This window comes from Electrona antarctica (genome assembly GCF_951216825.1).
Source record: "Electrona antarctica genome assembly, contig: scaffold_25, whole genome shotgun sequence".
Lineage (NCBI taxonomy): Eukaryota > Metazoa > Chordata > Actinopteri > Myctophiformes > Myctophidae > Electrona > Electrona antarctica.
This window is the reverse complement of record NW_027637034.1, coordinates 331,106-353,244: the sequence shown is the minus strand read 5'-3', so window position 1 is coordinate 353,244 and position 22,139 is coordinate 331,106. Positions and strand designations below refer to the sequence as shown.

Sequence of the window (22,139 nt, the reverse complement as noted above, 5' to 3'; positions counted from 1 at the left end):
CAACGATATATCACGATATCTGCAACTACAAAATACTTGGAACTGAAAAAATGCAGCATTTTGTATTCCCACAAAGCTGTTTGGAGACTTTGGACAAATCACCATCCAGTAATTCAGTACTTCTGGTTGCTGTGGAATCTGAGTGGGATTTGCTTTATTTTAGCTGTCATTTCCTCCTTTTCTAAACATGTTGTTCATCACTTATTTATCGCGGGAGGACGTATCGATATATATCGCCATATCGATATTTCAGCACACCCCTACAATTTAGGTGGTTCGGGCATCTAGTAAGGATGCCTCTCGAGTCCCGAGCGTCTCCCTAGGGATGTCCTCGATGCACGTCCCACTGGAAGGAGACTCCGGGGAACACCAGAGGAGGATATCATATCTCCAAACTGGCCTTGGAATGCCTCGGGATCCCCCAGGAGGAAGTTATTAATGTTGCTCTGAAGAGGGAAGTCTGGAGCTCTCTGGTGGAGCTTTTCCCCCCGTAACCCGACTTTGGATAAGTGGTTGAAGATGGATGGATGAATGTTGAGAGAGACAGACGGTTTGTACGACTGCGTTTGGTCAGTATCTCTCTCCCTCCCTCCAAGCAGACAGACTCACGCACACACATTCAATCTGATGAAAATGCAATTTCCTCTCACCGGCATGCGTTCGCGTCGTGCCTCAGAGCGATTTGAACTGCCTGCAATTTATTCTGATTTTCATGAACCGCACACACAGTAGCGATGGAAAATACTGAAGACTACGATGAATGTATTCTGATTTTCATGAACCGCACACACAGTGACTAGGGAAAATACTGAACAGTCCGACACGACACACACAGCATTGATTTTTTCGCCTAATACTATAACAAAAAATGTTTGTCAACTACCTGTTTTAACTGACGAAAACTAAATGGAAATTGTAAACTAAGCTATGATGACTAAAACTAAGACAACGTATTGACAATTTTGTCAACAAATAAAAACTAGACTGAAATGTTAGGAAGGGACTAGTTTAAATAATTTTACACTTGGTTGCATGCTGAAAATAGGTGCAGATCTACAAGCTCACAATGTGTCGCGTTGTGAGCTGGTAGATCGGCTATTTTCAACAAAATCAGTCATGACGGCATCAAGGCCCGCCAAAATAAATTTTAGTCGACTAAATCAACTGTAGATTTTATCGACTAAAATCTTACAACATTTAGTCTAGACTAACACTAAAACATTCCAGGTGACTAACACTACAACATTCCAGGTGACTAAAATGTGACTAAAACTAAATTAAAACTATTCAAGAGACTATGACTAAAACTGGTCAGGTGAATTTCACCTAGTGATCTTTTTGTTGTGAAAAGTCATGATATAAATATTAAACAAGAGTACCTCAAGTTGCCATGTATTGCTGTACTTCAATATATTATGTTGATGAGATTTATTTTTATTTAATTATTATTATTATTATTATTTTTCATGGAATATTTACATTGGGTAAAATATACCCGTGTTTAGTGATGGTGTGACAAAGATATATTTAGTGTTCCAGGGTTAAAGCTGTGTATTAACCCTAATGTGTTAGTTTTTTGTAGATTAATTGGTGAGTAACACTTATTTGTTTGCATTCTGCTGCTCTTTGTCTTGGAAAATCATTCGCTGACCTTTTAGGTATTTCTTAACATCTTTACGGCTAAGCCGTAAAGATGTTTACGCTAAGGCTCCGGGGAGATCTTAGACTTTTTGAGGCTATCAGACTGAGGCTGTGAGCCACTCTGCTCACTACACCCTCAGTCTGACTACCCGGGGATCCAACAACAAAGATTTTAGAGGACCTATGATGTTCAAGTTCAAGTTTATTGGTCATTTAAAATAAACACACCTTATACAATGTACTCAGGGTATTTTTTTTTGTTGACCAAAAGGGAGTGTTTGGCAGAAGCCTCAGCTTATAATGCCAGCCCTTTTAATTATTCAACATAGCTATAAAGGATAAAAAATACAAAAAAAAAAAAAAGACAAAAACAAAACAAGCATAACAAAACAAAAACAGGACAAAAACGAAACATACAAAAAAAGAAAAACGAAAACGGACAAAGAAATAATAAATAATAATAATAATAGTACAAAAATAATGATAATAATAATAATAATAATAATGATAATAATAATAGTAATAATAATAATAATAAACGCAAAGGAGGGAGGAAGGAGTATTTGTTATTCTTTTATGATATCAATCAACTTTATAAGTGTCTATCATATTGTTTTTAAGAGTTTTTTTAAATAAATGTAATGAGCTGCTTAATTTTACCTCTTTATTGAGGCTGTTCCAAAATGTTACTCCTGCAAATGTTAAGGATCTTTGTTTGCCATTTGTTCTGGTTCACAATCAGTGGATCGTTTGTTTTTAAATTTATTTACGACATCAATTAATTCTTTCTCCTCGATTTTCATTAAGAAAATGGTATTGGGGTTGTTATTAATGATATTCACATCAACACCGTCCTTAATTGGGTCAACAATCTCGTCTGCCAGATTTGGACCAACCTTTATGAAATAGTCATTAAATTCATTTACAATGTCCTTGTGATTGGATATAAGGGGTTTACTTTCTGTGGTAAAATGCTCGGGATAATCCGATTTTTTTTAACCTTTCTTGATTATGCTGTTTAGAATATTCCATGTACCTTGTGTATTACTTTTGTTTTGTTGCAACAGTTTATTGTAGTATTCCTTTTTATGAAGTCTCATTATACCAATTAATTTATTTTTGTATATTTTATATTTATTTTCAGTTTCCTTGGTTCTGTTCTTTAAGAACAATTTATTTTTATTTTTGCAAGCATTTTCCAGACCTCTTGTCATCCAAGGCTTTTCCTCAAATGTGCGTTTTTTCTGTAATCTTAGTGGACAATGTCTATCATATAAAGCAGAAAAAATAGAAAGGAATCTATCATAAGCCATATTTGGGTCATCATGAGTGTAGACCGCATTCCAGCTTTGCATTCCCAGATCGTGTTTGAGAGCCTCAATAGCTTCTGGTGTTTTATTGCGAATTAATTTGGGATTTTCAGGATAACTCTGATTTTTTGTTTTGATATAGTTTTGAAAGGTTGAAAAGACAGGAAGGTGGTCTGTGATATCATTTAGCAAAATTCCACTTACTACTTTGCTCTCAATGTCATTGGTAAAGATGTTATCAATCAAAGTCGCACTATTACAAGTTCAGTCAGACAACTCACGAATAGATTTACCAATATTTATTACAGAATGAGTAATGAGTGTGCATATGATATTAGACTTGGCGTTCGGCTCTGCTGGATTTCTCCCTGCTCGGCATGGTTAAGCAATAACACAGAATATAAAGAGCAGGGAGATAGATATACAATAACCCCCCCAACACACATACTTTCGGTGAACTCTCACCGTTGATCCGGGCAGGTGACCCACTATGGATACACAGTGACGAAATGCAAATATGCATTTCTGGAACCTGCCGGATATGCTAACCCCCCCAACAAAGCAGAACCGGAACGCCCTACGGGAATACTCAACCGATACACATCCGTGCAGATGTCCCACTGAGAATAGTGACGAAATGCAAGCTATGCATTTCTGGATTTTGCACGGATATTTTAACTTTTACGTGAGCTATGTGTAGCCATGACTGCACGCCGAGCCGTGAGGCTTACCTCTTGAGAAAAAATAATGTGTGGGGCCCCGGCCGATACCCCTTTTTTTTTTTTTTTTTTTTTTTTTTTTCTCCCAGCATGAGAGACAACCATCTGGGATCGGCTGGGGCATACTAACCTTAAGCTTAAGCTGAAAAAAGCCTGCTTGGCTGCGCTCGCCGATAGGCCATTCCTCTATTGCCACTATAGAGGAATATTCTACGCTGCTTTCGCAGGGCTTACGCGCGTGTAGTGCAACCATTCACCGTTACGCCGACGTCCTCAGCAAGAGGAACGCCACCGGCCCTCTGTCAGCAAGAGGAACGCCACCGGCCAGCAAGAGAACGCAGGAGAACGCAAGAGAACGCAGGAGAACGCAGGAGAACGCCACCGGCCCTCTGTCAGCAAGAGGAACGCCACCGGCACTTTGTCAGCAAGAGGAACGCCACCGGCCCTCTGTCAGCAAGAGGAACGCCACCGGCCAGCAAGAGAACGCAGGAGAACGCAAGAGAACGCAGGGGAACACAGGAGAACGCAGGAGAACGCAGGAGAACGCCACCGGCCCTCTGTCAGCAAGAGGAACGCCACCGGCACTTTGTCAGCAAGAGGAACGCCACCGGCCCTGTCAGCAAGAGGAACGCCACCGGCACTTTGTCAGCAAGAGGAACGCCACCGGCACTTTGTCAGCAAGAGGAACGCCACCGGCACTTGTCAGCAAGAGGAACGCCACCGGCCCGCTGTTTCAGAGCCGCTATAAACATAAGGATATTCTAATTTACGAGAGCTAAGTGTAGCTATGACTGCACGCCGCAGCCGTGCGGCTTACCTGAACTATTTCACAGGGCTTACATGTAGTGCGACCATTGACCGTTACCCCAACGTTAATCTAAAGCCAAAATGAGGAAACCACCATTACCCCGGTGTAGAGGAACACTGTAGAGGAACATCTACTGAGCCATTTGGTCATTAGCTTGTGACATGCCACCAATGAGCTACCCCCAGCGACCACCGTATATGCAAGGTAATAAGATTACCATTCCTGATCAGATACAGCACTTGCATTCATTACATCCTGAATCAACACTGAAAGCTCTTCTGATTAGATGCACATAATGATTAATGGGCAGCTGAGGACCGTGGCCTGAGTTTCGGTTGGCGACTGCCGCATCAGCGTGGCAGTAGAATCAGGAGTAGCGAGGAAATGAGCTGAGAAGACCGATAGCCATGGCTTAGGCAGGGCTCACGCCACCTTACGGAGTCCAGAACGCAGCCAAGCAGGTTTCCCAATGCAGAACTAAAAGACACAAGCAGAGACAGAGTTACTTATACTTCATCCTGACTGAATGATTAAAAGAGTAAATAGGGGATCCTAAGCACGGATCAGAAACAGAGATCATGCTGAGGGTCAAGATCAGCAGAAGAGACTTCCCACACCACACAAGCCTGATAAGCCGTTTAAAGAGAGATACCGATATTTAAAGAGAAAAGCCTTAGATCTTAATCCTAGACTATTTAGACACCCAAGTGATAGAGGCCCTTTATGAATTAACTTACGTGAGCGGCATATGCTCTTCATGAGGCCTTTGAGCAATTGAATATGAGCTTAAAGAGGTTAAAATAAACTTGAGTCGTGCAGACCCGAGAACTATTCAAGACCACCCTCGTCCAGAACTGGGATGAGATACACTACTATGTCCCATACAAGCAATCTATGATCATGCTGCAGAATCAGCAGCACTGCACATGGGTGATGGTGATGGACTTACTTCTTTGCCAGATACTAGAACCATCACTTTCGAAGAAAACCCAACCGGCCAAGGCGGCCAACACCGGCGGAAGAAGCATTGGTGAATCTCCTGACTGAGCGACCTTAGGACGTCTGAGATTTGCGCTGAAAGAAAGCTTAGGGCCAAAAGAACATCTGAGGGTCATGAACCTGTTGAACAAATGAGCCGCAGATAATAGATAAAACATGATATGCTTTGAGAGAAAGCAAGATATATGCCTGTCCTGTATAGCCACTTATTTTTATTATAATAATTAATATTATTAATACATGTATTACTTTATTTAACATAACAATAAACAGCTTCTAGAGGAAGCAATGACAATGGCTACAGATAATTGACAACATTGATGCCACTAACTATGAATTTATTACTGCATTAATTTAGATTGCCATCCAATGCCATTAGTAGCAATAACTAAGATGAGCGGAAAAAACAAGCCTTGCTGAGTCATGAGGCCCGGGGGTAGGAGCCCAACTCTTGATCCAGAAGTGTGAGGCGGATTGATGTACACGTACAGCCCCTGGACGTGACACTAGAATGACGCAGGGACTTACTCCATTACGACTGTTGATGCCGAGTGCCGAGGATCGGAGGAGGCACTGGGTTCCCATTTTTCCGGAGTCTTTGGTATGACCCAGCCGGTGATCGAGCCACAACCTCCCCGTCTCGGGGCAGACTCGTCTAGCCGCGAGGCCCCTGGGCTGGTACCAGAACGTGAAGGCTTACAACAAGATTAGAAGTAGCTACCAAGCAGCCACAAAGAAAATCGGCCCCATCCCTACTAACTGCAACGTTAAATAGATTAACAACAAGATATACTGGCCATCTTGCACAACTATAGACTACTTTAACATAAACGTTTAATGAGCACCATGAGCCAAAAGTGTTTCCAGCATTGGATCCATCGTCCTGATGATGCAGTGCTGAATGAGGTCACACAACTAACCAGGGGCGGCCTTAGGAATCTGAAGGCTCGTTTCAAGACCAAATATGAGGCCTCCATAACCTATGACGTCATTATCCTGTTGATACGGGTGTATTGATACAATGGTTTGACTGTTCAATATTGCACGCAACCATTACACTCGACAATGATGCAGCGACAACACCACCTCTCCTCATCCTGCTGTCCCTTCACGATAAGTGTCTCCCCTTTACCTCCCAATGCTGCACATTTACCCATGGTTATTAACAGGAAATAAGTGTAACTTAACATTGTGGGAGAGAGTAGGCAGCGAGTGAGCGAGAGAGAGGCCAAAGGTGGCGGGGGACACCCGACGGTCAGTCAGCGCTCGGAGGGCCCCTGAGGGTGGAGGCCTGTTTCAGTTGAAACAGGTGAAACATAGCAAAGGCCTCCTATGCAAGTTGCAACTAACCCAACTTATGCTATATCCACTGCGGAATTATAGACAAACGTCATCACTGTGATATTTGCCTAATGCTGTTACTCAATACTATAGCGGTACTGAGCAACGTCAAATCGATTACTGATCTGAATACAAACTGGCAGACTACATTTCCCAGGCTGCACAGGGGAAAACACAACCAATAGGTTGCACAAGCACTGCGACACCGAAGCCAAGCTTGCTGCGAACATAGACATACGTCTATGGCTGCCTTCCTTCGTCCCAGGTCCTCTCACGGATAAGTGATGAATTAATGCTTAGGAGTTTCACTTTAGAGCTCCTGGCAGTGGATGTTAGTTGTGCAGAAATGAAGCAATACAGCGAGCTGCTAGCCTACCACCTTTTGAAACATCTTCAGTCCCACAAAACAACTGCCATTACCTAATCCTACTCACGGACTGATCAACAGAACATACAGTATGAATCTGAAACATTAAAGGTGTCAATGAGCGATGGGACACACAGTGACAAGACGCTATATGTATATATTGATCTGAACTTCTGACCTCAAGAGAGTGAGGAGGGTATGCGCGTGACATCATCATCAAACCAGGAAGTTATGCGGGAACGCCTACCGAGTGGCAGAAAACTACTTCTGGCCTTGACAGCCCATGCATCCAGACAGAAAAGTCCAATATGATTGCATTAAACGACGTTAAGCAACGTTAAACTCACTTTGCCACTCAATTTGCCATTTACTTTATGCATGCGCATACCCTCTATACACTGGAGTGACTAGACCGACAGCTAGATATGCTTGAAGAGGCGGACGGAGGCAGCAGTTTGTTAAGGCTTTTAACTCTTCTCCAAGACAGCTCAACCCGGATAGTGAAGCTGAGACATGATACAACGAAAAGAAAGCACTAATTAAATGATACCCATTGAGAAATACGTCAGAAAATAAACCGCTAGAAACAAATCTACGGATCTACAGCAGTAGACCGTAGGCTATGTCACTTGACATGACATTACTGCAAATGCAATTTGCAATTTTAACCTACTTTAGAATGATACTGCACATAACTGAAATGGATTGAGATGAACTTTAAGATTTAATAACTATGCCACATATGACTTGACAGTGTTAATGTTAACCAGGCATAAAACTGAAGCATAATAAATCACAGGGCAAAAGGGTGCTAGCTTTAGCATTAGTTTAGCATGAACAAACCCTCATGGCAATGAGGAAACCTCAACACTACATGGCTACAAAAGCACCAACCTATATCAAGATTGCAAGTAAGGTAGTTACCTCACAGACAACACTTTCCAAAGCACATATAGAAAGTATTTTAAGGAATACTTTGGTAAGCAGAGTGTGACTGAAGTCTTGCTCCAAAATGAATGAAACTGCTAGGAGACACAAACAGTCAGCTGAGTTGCCAGATCTTGAGAAAGAAAGCAACCAGGTGTAGAACCATCCTGTACCCGACTAGGACTCGCCATGTGACGACTTAACTTACAATATATACCCTGACTACGACGACTTTGAAACAATACAGTTCATTGGCCAAGGTCATTTGGATCCATGACAGAACACCAGAACCGAACAATTTGACTACAGAAAACAAGCCCAACGTTGCTTATAAAAGCGGACGTGGCAACCACTGCACATGAGTTGAGGACCCATCACTGAATGGGAGAAACACTGCACCTGGGCTGACTTGGCAAAACATTAGCAAAATGAAAACGTGGCTGTAGAACACATACCATGTTACAATAGAAGCTGCAGCACTGACTGCGCATCTGGCTTAATTACCAAAACGGGCTATTATGAAGCTTGTTGAAGCCACATAGTAGAACTCAGCAGCATTAGCAGAATCCTATCAAACTCAATATTTTGCATACAACCTGCAGGCCCTTATCATAGCAAGGACAGTAGCTGAGAAGCATAATTTAAGCAGAAGTAGCTGCACACACGGACAGCAATAGCAGCAGCAACAACCACGAGGAACAAAAACATCACATACAACCAGGGACCATATGCAGAGGAAGGCAGGAAGAGCATGCAGACTGGTGAGCTTAAGTAGCCCGCCCAATTGGTCAGCTGACTGCCACATCAGCGAATGACATGAGGGTCTTGCACACACTGAATACACCCACATAGTAATGCAGCATGTTAACCCCTTGAGTATAGTATGCGCCTTGAGCATGGCATTAACTCCCTTGAGTGTGACTGACTGAACTAACTCCGCAAGCTACGTCTCATGAATATAACCACATTATAACCATAAAAAAATGAAATTGGAGTGAAATGCTGCAAGTTGTAAAAATGGCAAAATATGACTCCTGATGTCGTTGAAGTGGGACTCATTACATTGAAAACCTATTTACATCACTGCTTTTGTAATTACAATTTACAATTTAGGCATTTAGCTTAATCCAGAGTGATCCAGTAAGCAAGAACAACACATGGTAATTGATGGTCTACGATCAAAACCAGGATCGGACCTAATAAAATAAAATAAATTAAAGGGCTCTAGCTTTAACCCATTCAGACCAGAGTTAAAAACATTAAAGAATATATATATTCAAAGATTTGCACCACATTTTGACGATTTTTCAAAAATAGCAGACCTACAAGCTCGTGGCGTGCTATGAGCTTGTAGATCTGCTATTTCTCAATAGCTAAATTACAACATAATGTTTAAAACACCAAAGGGGGTTCCCGCCCAAAATGGGTTAAGTAACTGTGACAATAGTATAGTTTAATGTCCCCAACCAGAACAATGCTGGTACATGGACAGCTATTTTACGATATTGCCCTGCCTCAACTTCAATCCATAATTTGTTTTATTCGATGCATTGTGAACAATAGCCAAGTAAGATAATTTTACATCCATTGGCCAATCATACGGTTCACTGCAGCTTATTAGTCAGTGTGAGGGGTGGTCAGATCAGATGTCTATGAACTCTGTATTTAAAAGCTTGAAGGCCATTGTCTGTGATGAAATCAACTACATGCTCTGGTAGGCTGTTGTTCTACATCCAGACAGCATTGTGGAGAAAGGTTCTCCTCGTTTTGAGGGTGTTCCAGGTAGGCTGTTGTTCCACATCCAGACAGCATTGTGGAGAAAGGTTCTCCTCGTTTTGAGGGGGTTCCAGGGGGTCCCCTCCCAGGTTCTCCTCGTTTTGAGGGGGTTCCAGGGGGTCCCCTGACTCCCCTCCCAGCAAAATGAAAGGTTCTCCTCGTTTTGAGGGGGTTCCAGGGGGTCCCCTCCCAGCAAAATGAGACACACTTTAACCCATTTAGGCCTGACGTCGAAATAAAAAAAATGTTAAATTTTCAAAGATTTGTGCCGCATTTTCACGATTTTTCAAAAATAGCAGACCTACAAGCTCGTAGTGTCCCACTCGGTGGCGCGCTATGAGCTTGTAGGTCTGCTATTTTTGTAGTTGCGGTAGAGAGAACGTCTGTTTCGGTAATGAGATTTTAATAATGTCAGGCTATATTTTTAAATAAATCATGTTTATATTTAAATCAACTATTAATTTAAATATTATTCATTAACTAGATATTTTCTTTATTTTCCTGTCAAAATTCAGAGAGAAATCTGCTAACGCTTTGAAGCCCTATAATACATTATAAACATAACTATAATGCACTATAATCTATTTATAATATGGCATAATTTTATGACATGTCAAGTAACATTATACTTCATTGTTGGACACTCACTGACTTTTTCAAGGATCATAGTGTATTTGTATCCAACTAGAAATACACCAAGTCTCTGTGTGTACGTCTGAAATCCATGTAACTCGAGAACCGTTCGCCCCACCGACTTCAAATTTGACACGCATTCCACACCACCACAGTGGCGCGCTATGAGCTTGTAGATCTGCTATTTTTCAATAGCTAAAGTATAACGTAATGCTTAAAACACAAAGGGGTTCCCGCCCCAAAATGGGTTAAACATTTATGCCATTTTTTCAGCTATTCGAACATTCGAAAATATAAATCTGATTTGAAGTTTACGACAAGACACATAGTGAGCTTGTAGATCTGCAATTATTCAAATAGAATTTGGCCACTTTTGCTAAATCTTCTATTGTGAAGATCTGTTCAAATGTGACCAAATACAAATCAAACTGGGTGACATGAGAACAAGAGAAAAGTTGTCATGTTCTATAATATGTTCTATTCAAAAACCACAGACCGACATCAAGGCAGCCGTTTCAAACAACTCCCATAATCAGTGGCTCAGATGTATGCGAAGATCAAAGATTTTATCATTCTTTGTCAAGACCAAAGAACTTTTGTATGACATAAATAATGTATATTGAATATTACCCTGCCCGTGTCTATAGTTTAACAAATAGCACATACTAGATCAGATACTAGATTAGATAGATATCATATTATAAGAAAACGGTTTTGAATTAACAGCAATCTGACAAAGTGGCAGCGGTGGCCGAACGGATAGCGGCGCGGTCTAGATACCGGAAGGTTCCCAGTTCGAATCAGCCGTCCGACACGTTAAAATTACCACCGCTGAAATGCCCTTGAACAAGGCATCAACCACTACGATGAAATGTGTTCTATGAGCAGGGCCTGGCTGGAAACAAGTTCTTGAGCTTAGCCCAGATACCCTGGGTAAATATAGATTTCATTTCATTTCATTTCATAATATTGATAGAGTCGACAGTCGAGTCAGCATGCAGAACTCAACAAAAGGTCGACATCCCGAAATTATTACATTTCTGTTGCATACTACAACTGTGCAATAATATCTCTCTCCCCGTTTGTTATCTGAAGAAGAACTTCCTCGGATCAATCTGCTACACCACCAGATCAAAATAGCTATATTCCATGTAAATCCATGCTTACAGAGACTATATGCTTTTCATTGACAACACAGAAGATTAATGAATTACTGCCATAACGTTTCCACTTTCCTTGAGTATGAAAATAGGCATTAGCTTTCAAAAAAGGTATGATGACGGGGCACCCGCTGGCCTAGCGGTCAAGGCGCATGCCACATATAGGCTCTGGCCAGACAGCGCACCGCGTGTTCGAGTCCCGTTGATGACGACCTTTGCTGCGTTTCTCTCTTTCCTGTCCCTCTTCACTTCAACTATCAGTAAAGGCAGAAAACGAGAAAAGCCTAAAACAATAAAAAAAAGAAAAAAAAAGAGCTATGATGATGAACGACCAGCCTCGGAGATTAGACATTAGCCAGCTAATGTCCAATTAACCCATTAAGAATGTGAAAGCATCCGTGTCATTTTAGATTTGAGCTATATAGCGCATTTGGTTTGCCATTTTTTTCAAGCAAACATTTTTAACTCAAATCTTTGCTTCTGGGGGTTCCCTGGAACAAAACATAATATGCAGGGCCTGGGCCATGGCTCAGTGGTCCAGGCACCTTGGCTGGTAATCCAGTCTGGCAGTGTGCCGCGGGTTCGACTCCCCCCCATCTCTCTCCCCATTTCCTGTCAGCCTACTGTCTGTCCATCCATAAAATAAAGGCGAAAGCCACAAAAATGCAGATGGGGGTCCGCAGCCAAAATCATATCATTTTGGGGGTCCTTGACGCGAAAAAGGTTTGAGCACAACTTTTATTAGCAACATAATGTACGTTTTTTTTCAGAAAACGGTTAGAAGACATTTGTAGAATCAGCCTCAGGTCTTGGTGTAGAGGGATTGCATCCTGTGCCAGGAAGATTTCAATAAATTTAAATTATGTATTGAAATGTATTGAAATCCTTCTGGCACACAGTATTGTACATCATTATTTGTATGCAGGACATCCTCTCTTTCGTTGTTTCTGTCTCAGCTGGAGGACAGTGACAAATGTCTGTCAATACAAAATGACCCGCTTTCATGCTTGAGATAATGTTTTATACTTTAATCGAGTCTAAATTCAATTGGCGCTTTAAACAAGGTTAGCAAAGGGTAGAGATTTTAAAGTGCCAAATCCAGAACACATTACCCTGTCTGTCTAACTGTATTATTACTCATGGAAGGGTAATGCATCACATGTGATGTGACCACACACAAGTGCGCGAGCAAGCCCGTGCGTGTGTGTGTGTGTGTGCACCTTATAGTATATATGAATAGAGACGGCACCCGAGTTCTCCTTCCATCCACTTGCATTAAGTTGCTCAGAAGCGCATGAGGCGATTTCACTCCTCCTTCCGGTTAGGAACAGAGTGCATTCTGGGATTGATTGGGCCAAAGACATGAACGCGCTGCCAATGCACTGAAACTGCGTTCACGTGTCATCATGAACGTGCGCAATGATAGTCAACGGACCAGCGCGTTCATGTTCTTGGCCCAGCGCTGCAATACCAAATTCGGCCACTATGTCCATTGCGCCTCTGGGTTTCCTCCGGGTGCTGTCTCTATTCATAGATACTCCAAGGTGTGCGCACACACACGCACACACACGCACGCGCAGCCTGCCTGCCTGCCTGCCTGAGTGTGTGTGCAACTCAAGAACAGATGGTCCTATTTTCATGGAACTTGGCGAAGGATCATGCAGCTGCCGTGATGTGATTACTAACTTTTGGGTTAAGAAGGTTTAGAGAAGGAGGGAGACCCACACACTGCCACTTTCTGGTTTGAGGTATTTATTTAAGAGTCAAGGCAACATTTCGGTCTTGCGACCTTCTTCAGACAACCATGCTATGCCTGAAGAAGCTCGCAAGAGCGAAAACCTGTTGAACCAGCAAGTGGCAGTGTGCGGGTCACCCTCCTTCCAGTGGCGTTTCCAGGAATTACATTTTGGGCAAGGCAAGAATTACATTTTGGACAGGCAAGATGTGTTAATTGTCGTCTCCCCGCGCACAATCGTAGCACTAAAGGTTTTCAAAGAGATATACCTGCCAGTCGAGTAGTATACAAAGGCTGAAAGGCATGCATTTACATTCCAATGGGTGATTGAGGGTTGCGCTCTACCGCGGCGGCCAATCAGCTGTCCACTAATAGTTCTCATGTCTTGTTTTTGTCCCCTTTTTTCCTCATTGTATGAATTTTGGCCAGGCCAGAAATGGATTTGGACAGGTGGACGCCTGCCCTCGCCTTATTGTAGATACGCCTCTGCCTCCTTCTCTAAGCATCTGCTGCTTTGCTGCCAACGCACCTTCTGAAAATTGAGCCGGGTGTGCCGGAAGACTTCTCTCTATGGGTACAGCCCTAACGTTCAATGCCGAGGGAAGTTACAGTCATCCTCGGCAAGCTGTAAAATCTAAGCATCTGACCCTGATTTTGCTATATTCCACACAGGCTTTATAACGAAGAGCAAATGGACCAGAGACAACAATTCAGTTCAATTCAAGCCCCTGCATCATGCATACAGTATACTATCTATATCCACACACATTCATCTGACCATGACCTCAGGTGTTTGCCTTATTCAAACTAAAGCCCATGTGTCTCCAGCTGCTTATCATCGACCAGACACCGGTGTACATTTTGCCTTTTCGCCTGGCTGAGTCTGAAGCGCGGCCGCTGCTAGCTAATGGCTCTATGGGCTCTGTGCACCTGGGGTACAGTATGGCGGCTGAATGTGGCCGGAAAGTAACTAAGTACATTTACTTTAAGTGCTGTACTTAACCCATTTAGGCCTGACCTCAAAATTTAAAAAAAATCTTCTAAATCCTCCAGTTTTCTGAAATAAATATTTTCACGATTTTTCAAAAATAGCAGACCTACAAGCTCGTAGCGCGCCACTCGGCGCCCTATGAGCTTGTAGATCTGCTATTTTTCAATAGCTAAATTATAACATAATGTTTAAAACACCAAAAGGGGTTCCCGCCCAAAATGGGTTAAGTACAATTCTGAGGTATTTGTACTTTAATTGAGTAGGTCAAATTTTCTGCACTTTTACTTCTACTCCGCTTACATCTCAGAGGCAAATATTGTACTTTTACTCCACTACAATTATTTGACATCTTTTCATTGATTTGTATGCAATTTTGAAAACATGAGATGGGGCATTCTGCACGAGTACTTTTCATTTTGGTACTTTAAATACATTTTGATGCCAATACTTTTGTACTTTTACTCAAGCACATTTTGAATTCCGAACGTTTACTTGTAACGGAGTAGTTCTACATTGCAGCATTGACACTTTTACTTAAGTAAAACATTTGAGTACTTTTTCCACCACTGAATGTGGCCGACATCACCCCAGCCTTAGCCTCGATACCCAGGCTTTCATTTCACCCCCAGCCTTAACTGCACTGATGTGGAAACGGATTCCACACCCCCGTCAGCCACAGCCGTCGCCTCAGATGAGCAGAACCTTTGCTGAAAGGGGGGACAGCATGAATAAGTCAGCCATCACACAGCATCAGAATCCACTCCAGTTTCCATGCTGGAATAGGATTAGGCACAGCGGCACAGGTGTCGACTGCATCTCGTCCTGGCAAATGGATGGCGTGACGCTTTGCTGTGCGCAGCTTAACCCTTTTTGGGCGGGAACCACCTTTGGTGTTAGCATTATGTTATGCTTTAGCTATTGAAAAATCACACCCATGTGAACTGAGTGGTGCAAATCCCCCCCCCCCCCCCCTCTCTCTCTCTCTCTCTCTCTCTCTCTCATTAGCAGGCAACAGTGCAGTGTTATCTCTCTTTCTCCGTTTCTGGCACAACAGCGCCACTCTTGGTACTCATTGGTACTGGTCACACACAAACACACAAACATAGTCACTTGAACACGGACATTGCTGTTCCTTGGAGTGGTTGCACCACTCAAAAAATAGCAGATTTACAAGCTCATAGCGCGCCACTGCTATTTTTGAAAAATCGAAGAACGACTGACATAGAAACATAGCTTTTTCAGAAAACTGTCAGGATGTAGAAGACATTTTTAGAATCTGATCTCAGGTCAAAATCGCTTAAAGAGGTGGATATCATAAGCCATGGCCGGTTTAAATGTATTATAAATGTATATGATTTACAGTAGCATTAAAGCCTGCAGCTGTGGCTGCAGACGTCGCTCCACAGCTAGAAGGTCCTGGGTTTGATTCCCGCTGGGTTCTCCTCCACGTCATCAGTGCCCATAGATACCCTAGGTCAGGGGTTCTCAACGTTTTTGCCCGGGGACCCCCGGAAATGCTTTGGCAACGTCTCGGGACCCCCGCCCCGCCCCTCCCGACCCCCAATATAAATTGACTGCTACAATAACCTTAATAATAGAGACAATACACCATAAATAAATACTGAAACCAGATATAATCATTAGGGAAGGTGTATGCATGTACTATGTGTACTATATGTAAACTTTTCATTTCTATTTTACAGCCATTCAGTAGCATAAAAAGATTTTTGAAATTGATTTGGGTACCCCCCAAAATAATCTGGCGACCCCCCCGAGGGGTCGCGACCCACGGGTTGAGAACCCCTGCCCTAGGTGGAGTTGGCAAAAGGGCCTTTCTGTGTGGAGTTTGCATGTTCTCCCCATATCCCCTACAGTAGGTACCCTCACAAAAAACATGCAGTAATCCTGGTTTCTATACTGCCTCCCCTTGACCAGCCGGGGCGACCGATGGAGGGGAAAGAACTGGTTGGAAATGGAATAACGTGTTCCTTCCACGCGCTATACGTCCAACGGGGGAAACTCCCCCCTGTCAGGTGAAAAGAAACGGCTTGGACTCCTCATGCATTGAAGGAAGCATGAGGTCAGTCCGTTGCTCTCCCCAGGTTGGCAGAGTGTGGCGTCCCGGGATTACGTTAGATAATTGACACTGGAGGAAAAAAAAGAATGGGTTGCAAAAACCATGGGTTACATTTTAAAGTAAAACAAGCCTGTAGCTGCTGCAAACATTCACCTTCTCTCTAGAGGACTTTGCAACTGTGAATAACATCAATTCAAACCTCAAAACAACCGACAAAGAGACTTGACTTACAGTACACTTCAAACGTGCCCGGCAGCACAGATGCCTAATGTAACACACCGTCTGCATGAGCATGTAGCCAATAATAATAATAATAACTAGAAACAAATCGCTGCAAGCAGCGATAAGGCAGGACCAAGCAGGAAGGCAATAAGAATAATATGCACAAGAAACATGGAAGACTAAACTTGAGAAAAAGACCATGGAATTGTGACAGGGTCGGTTTTTTATAGTGGGGGGCAGGTATAGTAAGGGTTCTTGAAGATTCAGGCACCTTGGCTGGTAATCCAGTCTGGCAGTGTGCCGCGGGTTCGACTCCCGATCCCGACGGCCCTTACTGCATGTCTTCCCCCCATCTCTCTCCCCATTTCCTGTCAGCCTACTGTCTGTCCCTCCATAAAAATATAAAATAAAAAAAAACCATGAGAAGCATCACACCATTAAAACATCTAAGAAAAGGGAACACAACTAATTAAAACAAAAGGGCAAGCTACAGTGCAACAATCTGTCCCTGTGTTGTGTGTGTGTGTGTGTGTGTGTGTGTGTGTGTGTGTGTGTGTGTGTGTGTGTGTGTGTGTGTGTGTGTGTGTGCGCGTGCGTGCGTGCGTGCGTGCGTGCGTGCGTGCGTGCGTGCGTGCGTGCGTGCTTGCGTGCGTGTGTGCGTGTCCACCCTAGGACTTGTGACTGTCACTGATCACTGTTCTGCTGCACTGCCCCACCTCCCCTATTCCAATCCTGAGTAGGCCAGTCAGGCGGTCGCAGATCTACAAGCTCATAGCGCGCTACGAGCTTGTAGGTCTGCTATTTTTGAAAAATCGAAGAACGACTGACATAGAAACATAGCTTTTTCAGAAAACTGTCAGGATTTAGAAGACATTTATAGAATCGTTCCCAGGTCAAAATGGGTTAATCCAGAGCGCCTTACAGTAAGCAAGAACAACACATGGTCATACATCAAATACATAGAAATAGTCACCATATATGTGATATGTACCATGTATATGAACAAGGACCCCACATGGGAGCGGATTTTTTTTTTAAAAACCCAATAAAAATAAATAGTCACCAAGGATCATGAGCAAGCTAAGAGCCTAACATCCGTCTAACAGTAGACAGAATTGAAAGAAAGTATTAAATCAAAAACCTTGGAACATGTAAATAAAACTTACATTTCCGTTTGCCTTTTAGGCTTCCTAAAACTAATTGCACAGAGAAGATATGACAAACATAATAAACGACAGGTAGTTCCACTCAAATTATTGCAATTATGTCCAATAATTGCGATTAGGCAGTTATGTAATAATTGTGACAGGGCCACTCCTGAGAGCTCCGAAAACAGCCTGTCTGGACTGACAGAATCAGGGCATCAGGGAATGCTGATGTAGTACTGGGGTGGACACAACATCCAGTATATAGATAAACGTTTTATGAAAGAGAATAATACAAATGTATATTAAACCCACAGAACTTTTAAAATGAGGACCCCCAAAATGACACTCATTAGCCCACGGACGCCCATTTGAAATATATGCCAAGGACCCCCATAAGAGAAGATTTTACGGCTCTAGCAGTGAATTTCAACCATTTTCATTTCAAGGGCCCCCGGTTTGACCTGAATTAGGCTACGATCCCCTATTTAATGGCATTTATATCTCTGGGACCCCAATGTATATTGTAAAATTACTGTTAATTTAACTCTGAGAGTGTACAAATTGAACCAAATGGACCCGTCCCATAAGGGTCCATTTGGTTCCTTACTATCATTTAGCTGGGGACCCCCTGGAACTCCGTGGGGTCCTTGGGGGACCCACGGACCCCACTTTTGGAACCACTGCAGTACAGTACTTTGGTACCTAAAACAATTCTTAGAAGCAGCCACTGTGTTAGGCCTGACTCACACCTTTCGATCTAGCATACAACATTGATGCATGCTAGATGCAAGCAAGATGTATGTGTCATGGCCGCCCCAATGCATTTCCAATGGAAGTCACATGGTTTGATACATTTTGGACTACAAGCTGTTGTATGGCTTTCGGCTGTGTTTCGACGGCCCCCCTCCCCCTCATACAACACAAATGTTGTGTCAAACCATGTGACTCCCATTGGAAATGCATTGGGGCAAAATGTATCACACCCTTTGTATACAGCAAGCATGATCAATCTGTTGCGACCGTGTGAGTCGCCCCTTAGGGTTGTAGGGTCAATGTTGCTCAGTGGTGGAAAAAGTACTCAAATGTTTTCCTTAAGTAAAAGTATCAATACTGCAATGTAGAAATACTCTGTTACAAGTACAAGTCCGGAAATACAATTTTACTTGAGTAAAAGTACCAAAAATAGAAAGTATACTCTTTATGCAGAATGTTTCTTTTCAAGTTTTCAAAAGCTATAAAAATCTTTCGAAAATAGCGGATATACAAGCTCACAGTGAGCTTGTAGATCGGCTATTTTCAAATGGACGAAATGTGGCTGAAGTGGTTAATGTATGTTTTGTAATAATAATCTAGTAACTATTAACTACAGTTTCCAAATAAATGTAGTGGAGCAAAAGTACAATATTTGTGTCTGAAATGTAGTGGAGTAGAAGTAAAAGTAGCCTACAGAACAGAATGTATGAACGACATGTCCACACATGCTCCATATGCTGTTAATTATTGTGTAAGGATCATTTAACATTTTTACATGTCCACACAACATGCTCCATATCATGTAGGCTACTTTAATTATAGTGCAGTGATAATTTTACCATGGAAACTACATTTAATCTCACATGATTAGTATTTTGTTTGCGGCATCATTGTGATAACTTAATAATAATAATAATAATAATGGATTTTATTTATAATGCACTTTACATTCCTTAGAATCTCAAAGTGCTACAGTAGGCATAATATATGAAACAATAGGTAAAAGCAGAAAAAAAAGAACATTACATGATTAAAAGCAGGAAACAAAAAAACAACAGTTAATGAACACGAGGTCAGGGAATAAAATCAGTGGGTTTGGGGGAAGGCCTTTTTAAAAAGGTAGGTCTTTAATCCTCTCTTGAAGCAGTCGATTGACTGTGGCACTCTCAAGTGTGGGGGGAGAGCATTCCACAGTTCAGGGGCAACTGTGCAGAAGGCCCTGTCACCCATGGTGCGCAGGTTGGCCGTGACGGGGTTGAGGCAGTATGTGTTTGATGAGCGGAGGGTGTGGGTCGAGGGTTTCAGGTGCTCCTCCTCAAGGTGATTATTGGAGTTTTGACTTTAATCTTGATTTGGGTTTTTGACTTGTTTATTTTTCAATTTCAATAATATAGATTTGATTAGGTTCGATATAGTTTTGATCAGTTTTAAACGTGGGGTTTCTAGTTATTTTATGAATGAAATAAAGAAGAAAGATTAAAACAAATTTTCTCCATGATTAGTTCTTTTTGAAAGTTTTGTAAACAAACAATACAGTTTCAGGTATCTTTTAAATATTATTTCAGTTTTTATAAAATGTGTATTAGTTCAAATTCAGTTATTTTCATTTAGCTATACTTTTACTTAACTATAACAACCCTCTGTGTGTCCTCTTATGTCCAGCTCACAGCTTCGTACCCGGGGCCACATGAGGGCGTCCCTGACAGTGACGTGGCTCCTGTCTGCTCTACTGGCTGCGCCCACTCTAATCTTCCGCACCACCAAACACGAGGAGACGAGCAACCGGACCTCCTGCGCCATGGACTTCAGCCTGGTGGTGACGGATAAGAACAAAGAGAGCCTGCTGGTGGCCGGCCTTAGCCTCTGCTCCTCAATCCTGGGGTTTCTCCTACCTTTCCTGGCCATGATGGTGTGCTACTGGTTCATCGGCCGCACCGTCACGCGCCACTTCGACGGCCGGCTGCGCGAGGAAGAGCAGCGCAAGCGGAGACTGCTGAGGACCATCGCCACGCTGGTGGTGGTGTTCGCCGCCTGCTGGACTCCCTTCCACGTGCTGAAGAGTGCCGACAATCTCTCCTACCTGAACCTGGCCCCGGACTCCTGTGCCTTCCTACGCTTCCTCCTCCTGGCTCACCCCTACGCCACCTGTCTGGCCTACGTCAACAGCTGCCTCAACCCCTTCCTGTATGCCTTCTTTGACGCGCGCTTTCGCTCCCAGTGCCTGGGCCTGCTCAACCTGAAGAAGGCTCTGCATGCCAGCCCTGCCATCCTGCTGTCCTGCCAAAAGACCCAGGTTCAGAGCCTGGACACAAAGTGGATCAGCTGAGCACGATGGCAATGCCTTTGGTCAGTTGTCAGGACTATAAACGGAGCTAAAGTGGCATGTCACACAGCATGTGACTGAAAGGGGTAAATTGAGGATTGTGGTGTGTTGGTTCAGACACTCGCCTCACGGGCTTCTGGTGGAAGGAATTCATGTTTGAGGCAAACTACTTAAAACTCCTTAAAATCAACAATCTGCAGTATGCCTACGGTGCAGACACAGTGGGAATGTGTGTCAAATGGACCAATATGTTACTGTTGCTTATTGCAGAGATTATGCACAGTGTAGATGAGCTTGGACCTCTGGTGCCTCTTCTAGCTCTGGTGAAGAACTGTATTAGTATGCCTGTGCTGCATGCTGCATGCACTTGTTTTCATGTGTAAGCACTTGATTGTTTTAATTCCAGTCTTATGGGATATATACTTATTGGTGTTTGTGTGAATTGTTTTGCCAGTCAGCAAGAGGAGACCGGGATTATTGTTGTAATGAGCGAACTTGATGTGTAAATATGTGAATACACATTGTGAATGTACAGTACATTATGGATTTCAAATGTATGATTTGTAATAAAAAAGGTGGATTAACAAACAATGAGACTTGTCCGTCTGTTGCTTGTGTAGCCCCCAGCCAAGACCCCGCCCACAACAGCCCTGTAGCCCCTCCCCCCAGCCAAGACCCAGCCTGCAACACCCTGCCAATCGGGCTCAGCCCAATTGGCACAATTTACAATTTACAATTTAGGCATTTAGCAGACGCTCTTAATCCAGAGCGACTTACAATAGGCAAGAACAAAAAGCATGGGAATACATCACATATGTAAAAAAAAAAAAAAAAAAAATGCATTTATCGCGAAACATGCGTAAGCTAAGACCGTGACTAGAACATATCTATATAATGACACTATACATATAAACTATAACTAGAACATATCTATATAATGACACTATACATATAAACTACACATATATGCTATACTATGCTGTACATATATACTATGAAGTGCTATGACTACATACAATGCACTTATTGTGCTGTCTACATGACATGCTATAAGTCTGTTTCAAATGCTATATAAGTCTAAGAAGTGCTGTCTAAGGGGGTAGGGTAAGTGCTATGGGCCATGATGGAGTCTGAAAAGGTGGGTTTTCAGACTACGGCGGAAGATCGGGAGTGATGCTGCAGTTCTGATTGCAACGGGAAGTGCATTCC

The 22,139-nt window shown here is 42.7% G+C and overlaps 1 protein-coding gene across 1 annotated transcript; it reads left to right on the top strand.

Annotated features, from left to right (window-relative positions):
• Positions 1-6,080: 6,080 nt before the first annotated feature.
• On the top strand, positions 6,081-20,933 carry LOC306919369 (apelin receptor B-like; the record flags this gene model as incomplete). The annotated part of the gene is made up of 3 exons (XM_079532160.1): positions 6,081-6,155; positions 14,245-14,351; positions 20,270-20,933. The coding sequence occupies 3 exons, from the start codon at positions 6,081-6,083 to the stop codon at positions 20,931-20,933; spliced, it is 846 nt and encodes a 281-aa protein (XP_079388286.1).
• Positions 20,934-22,139: the final 1,206 nt, after the last annotated feature.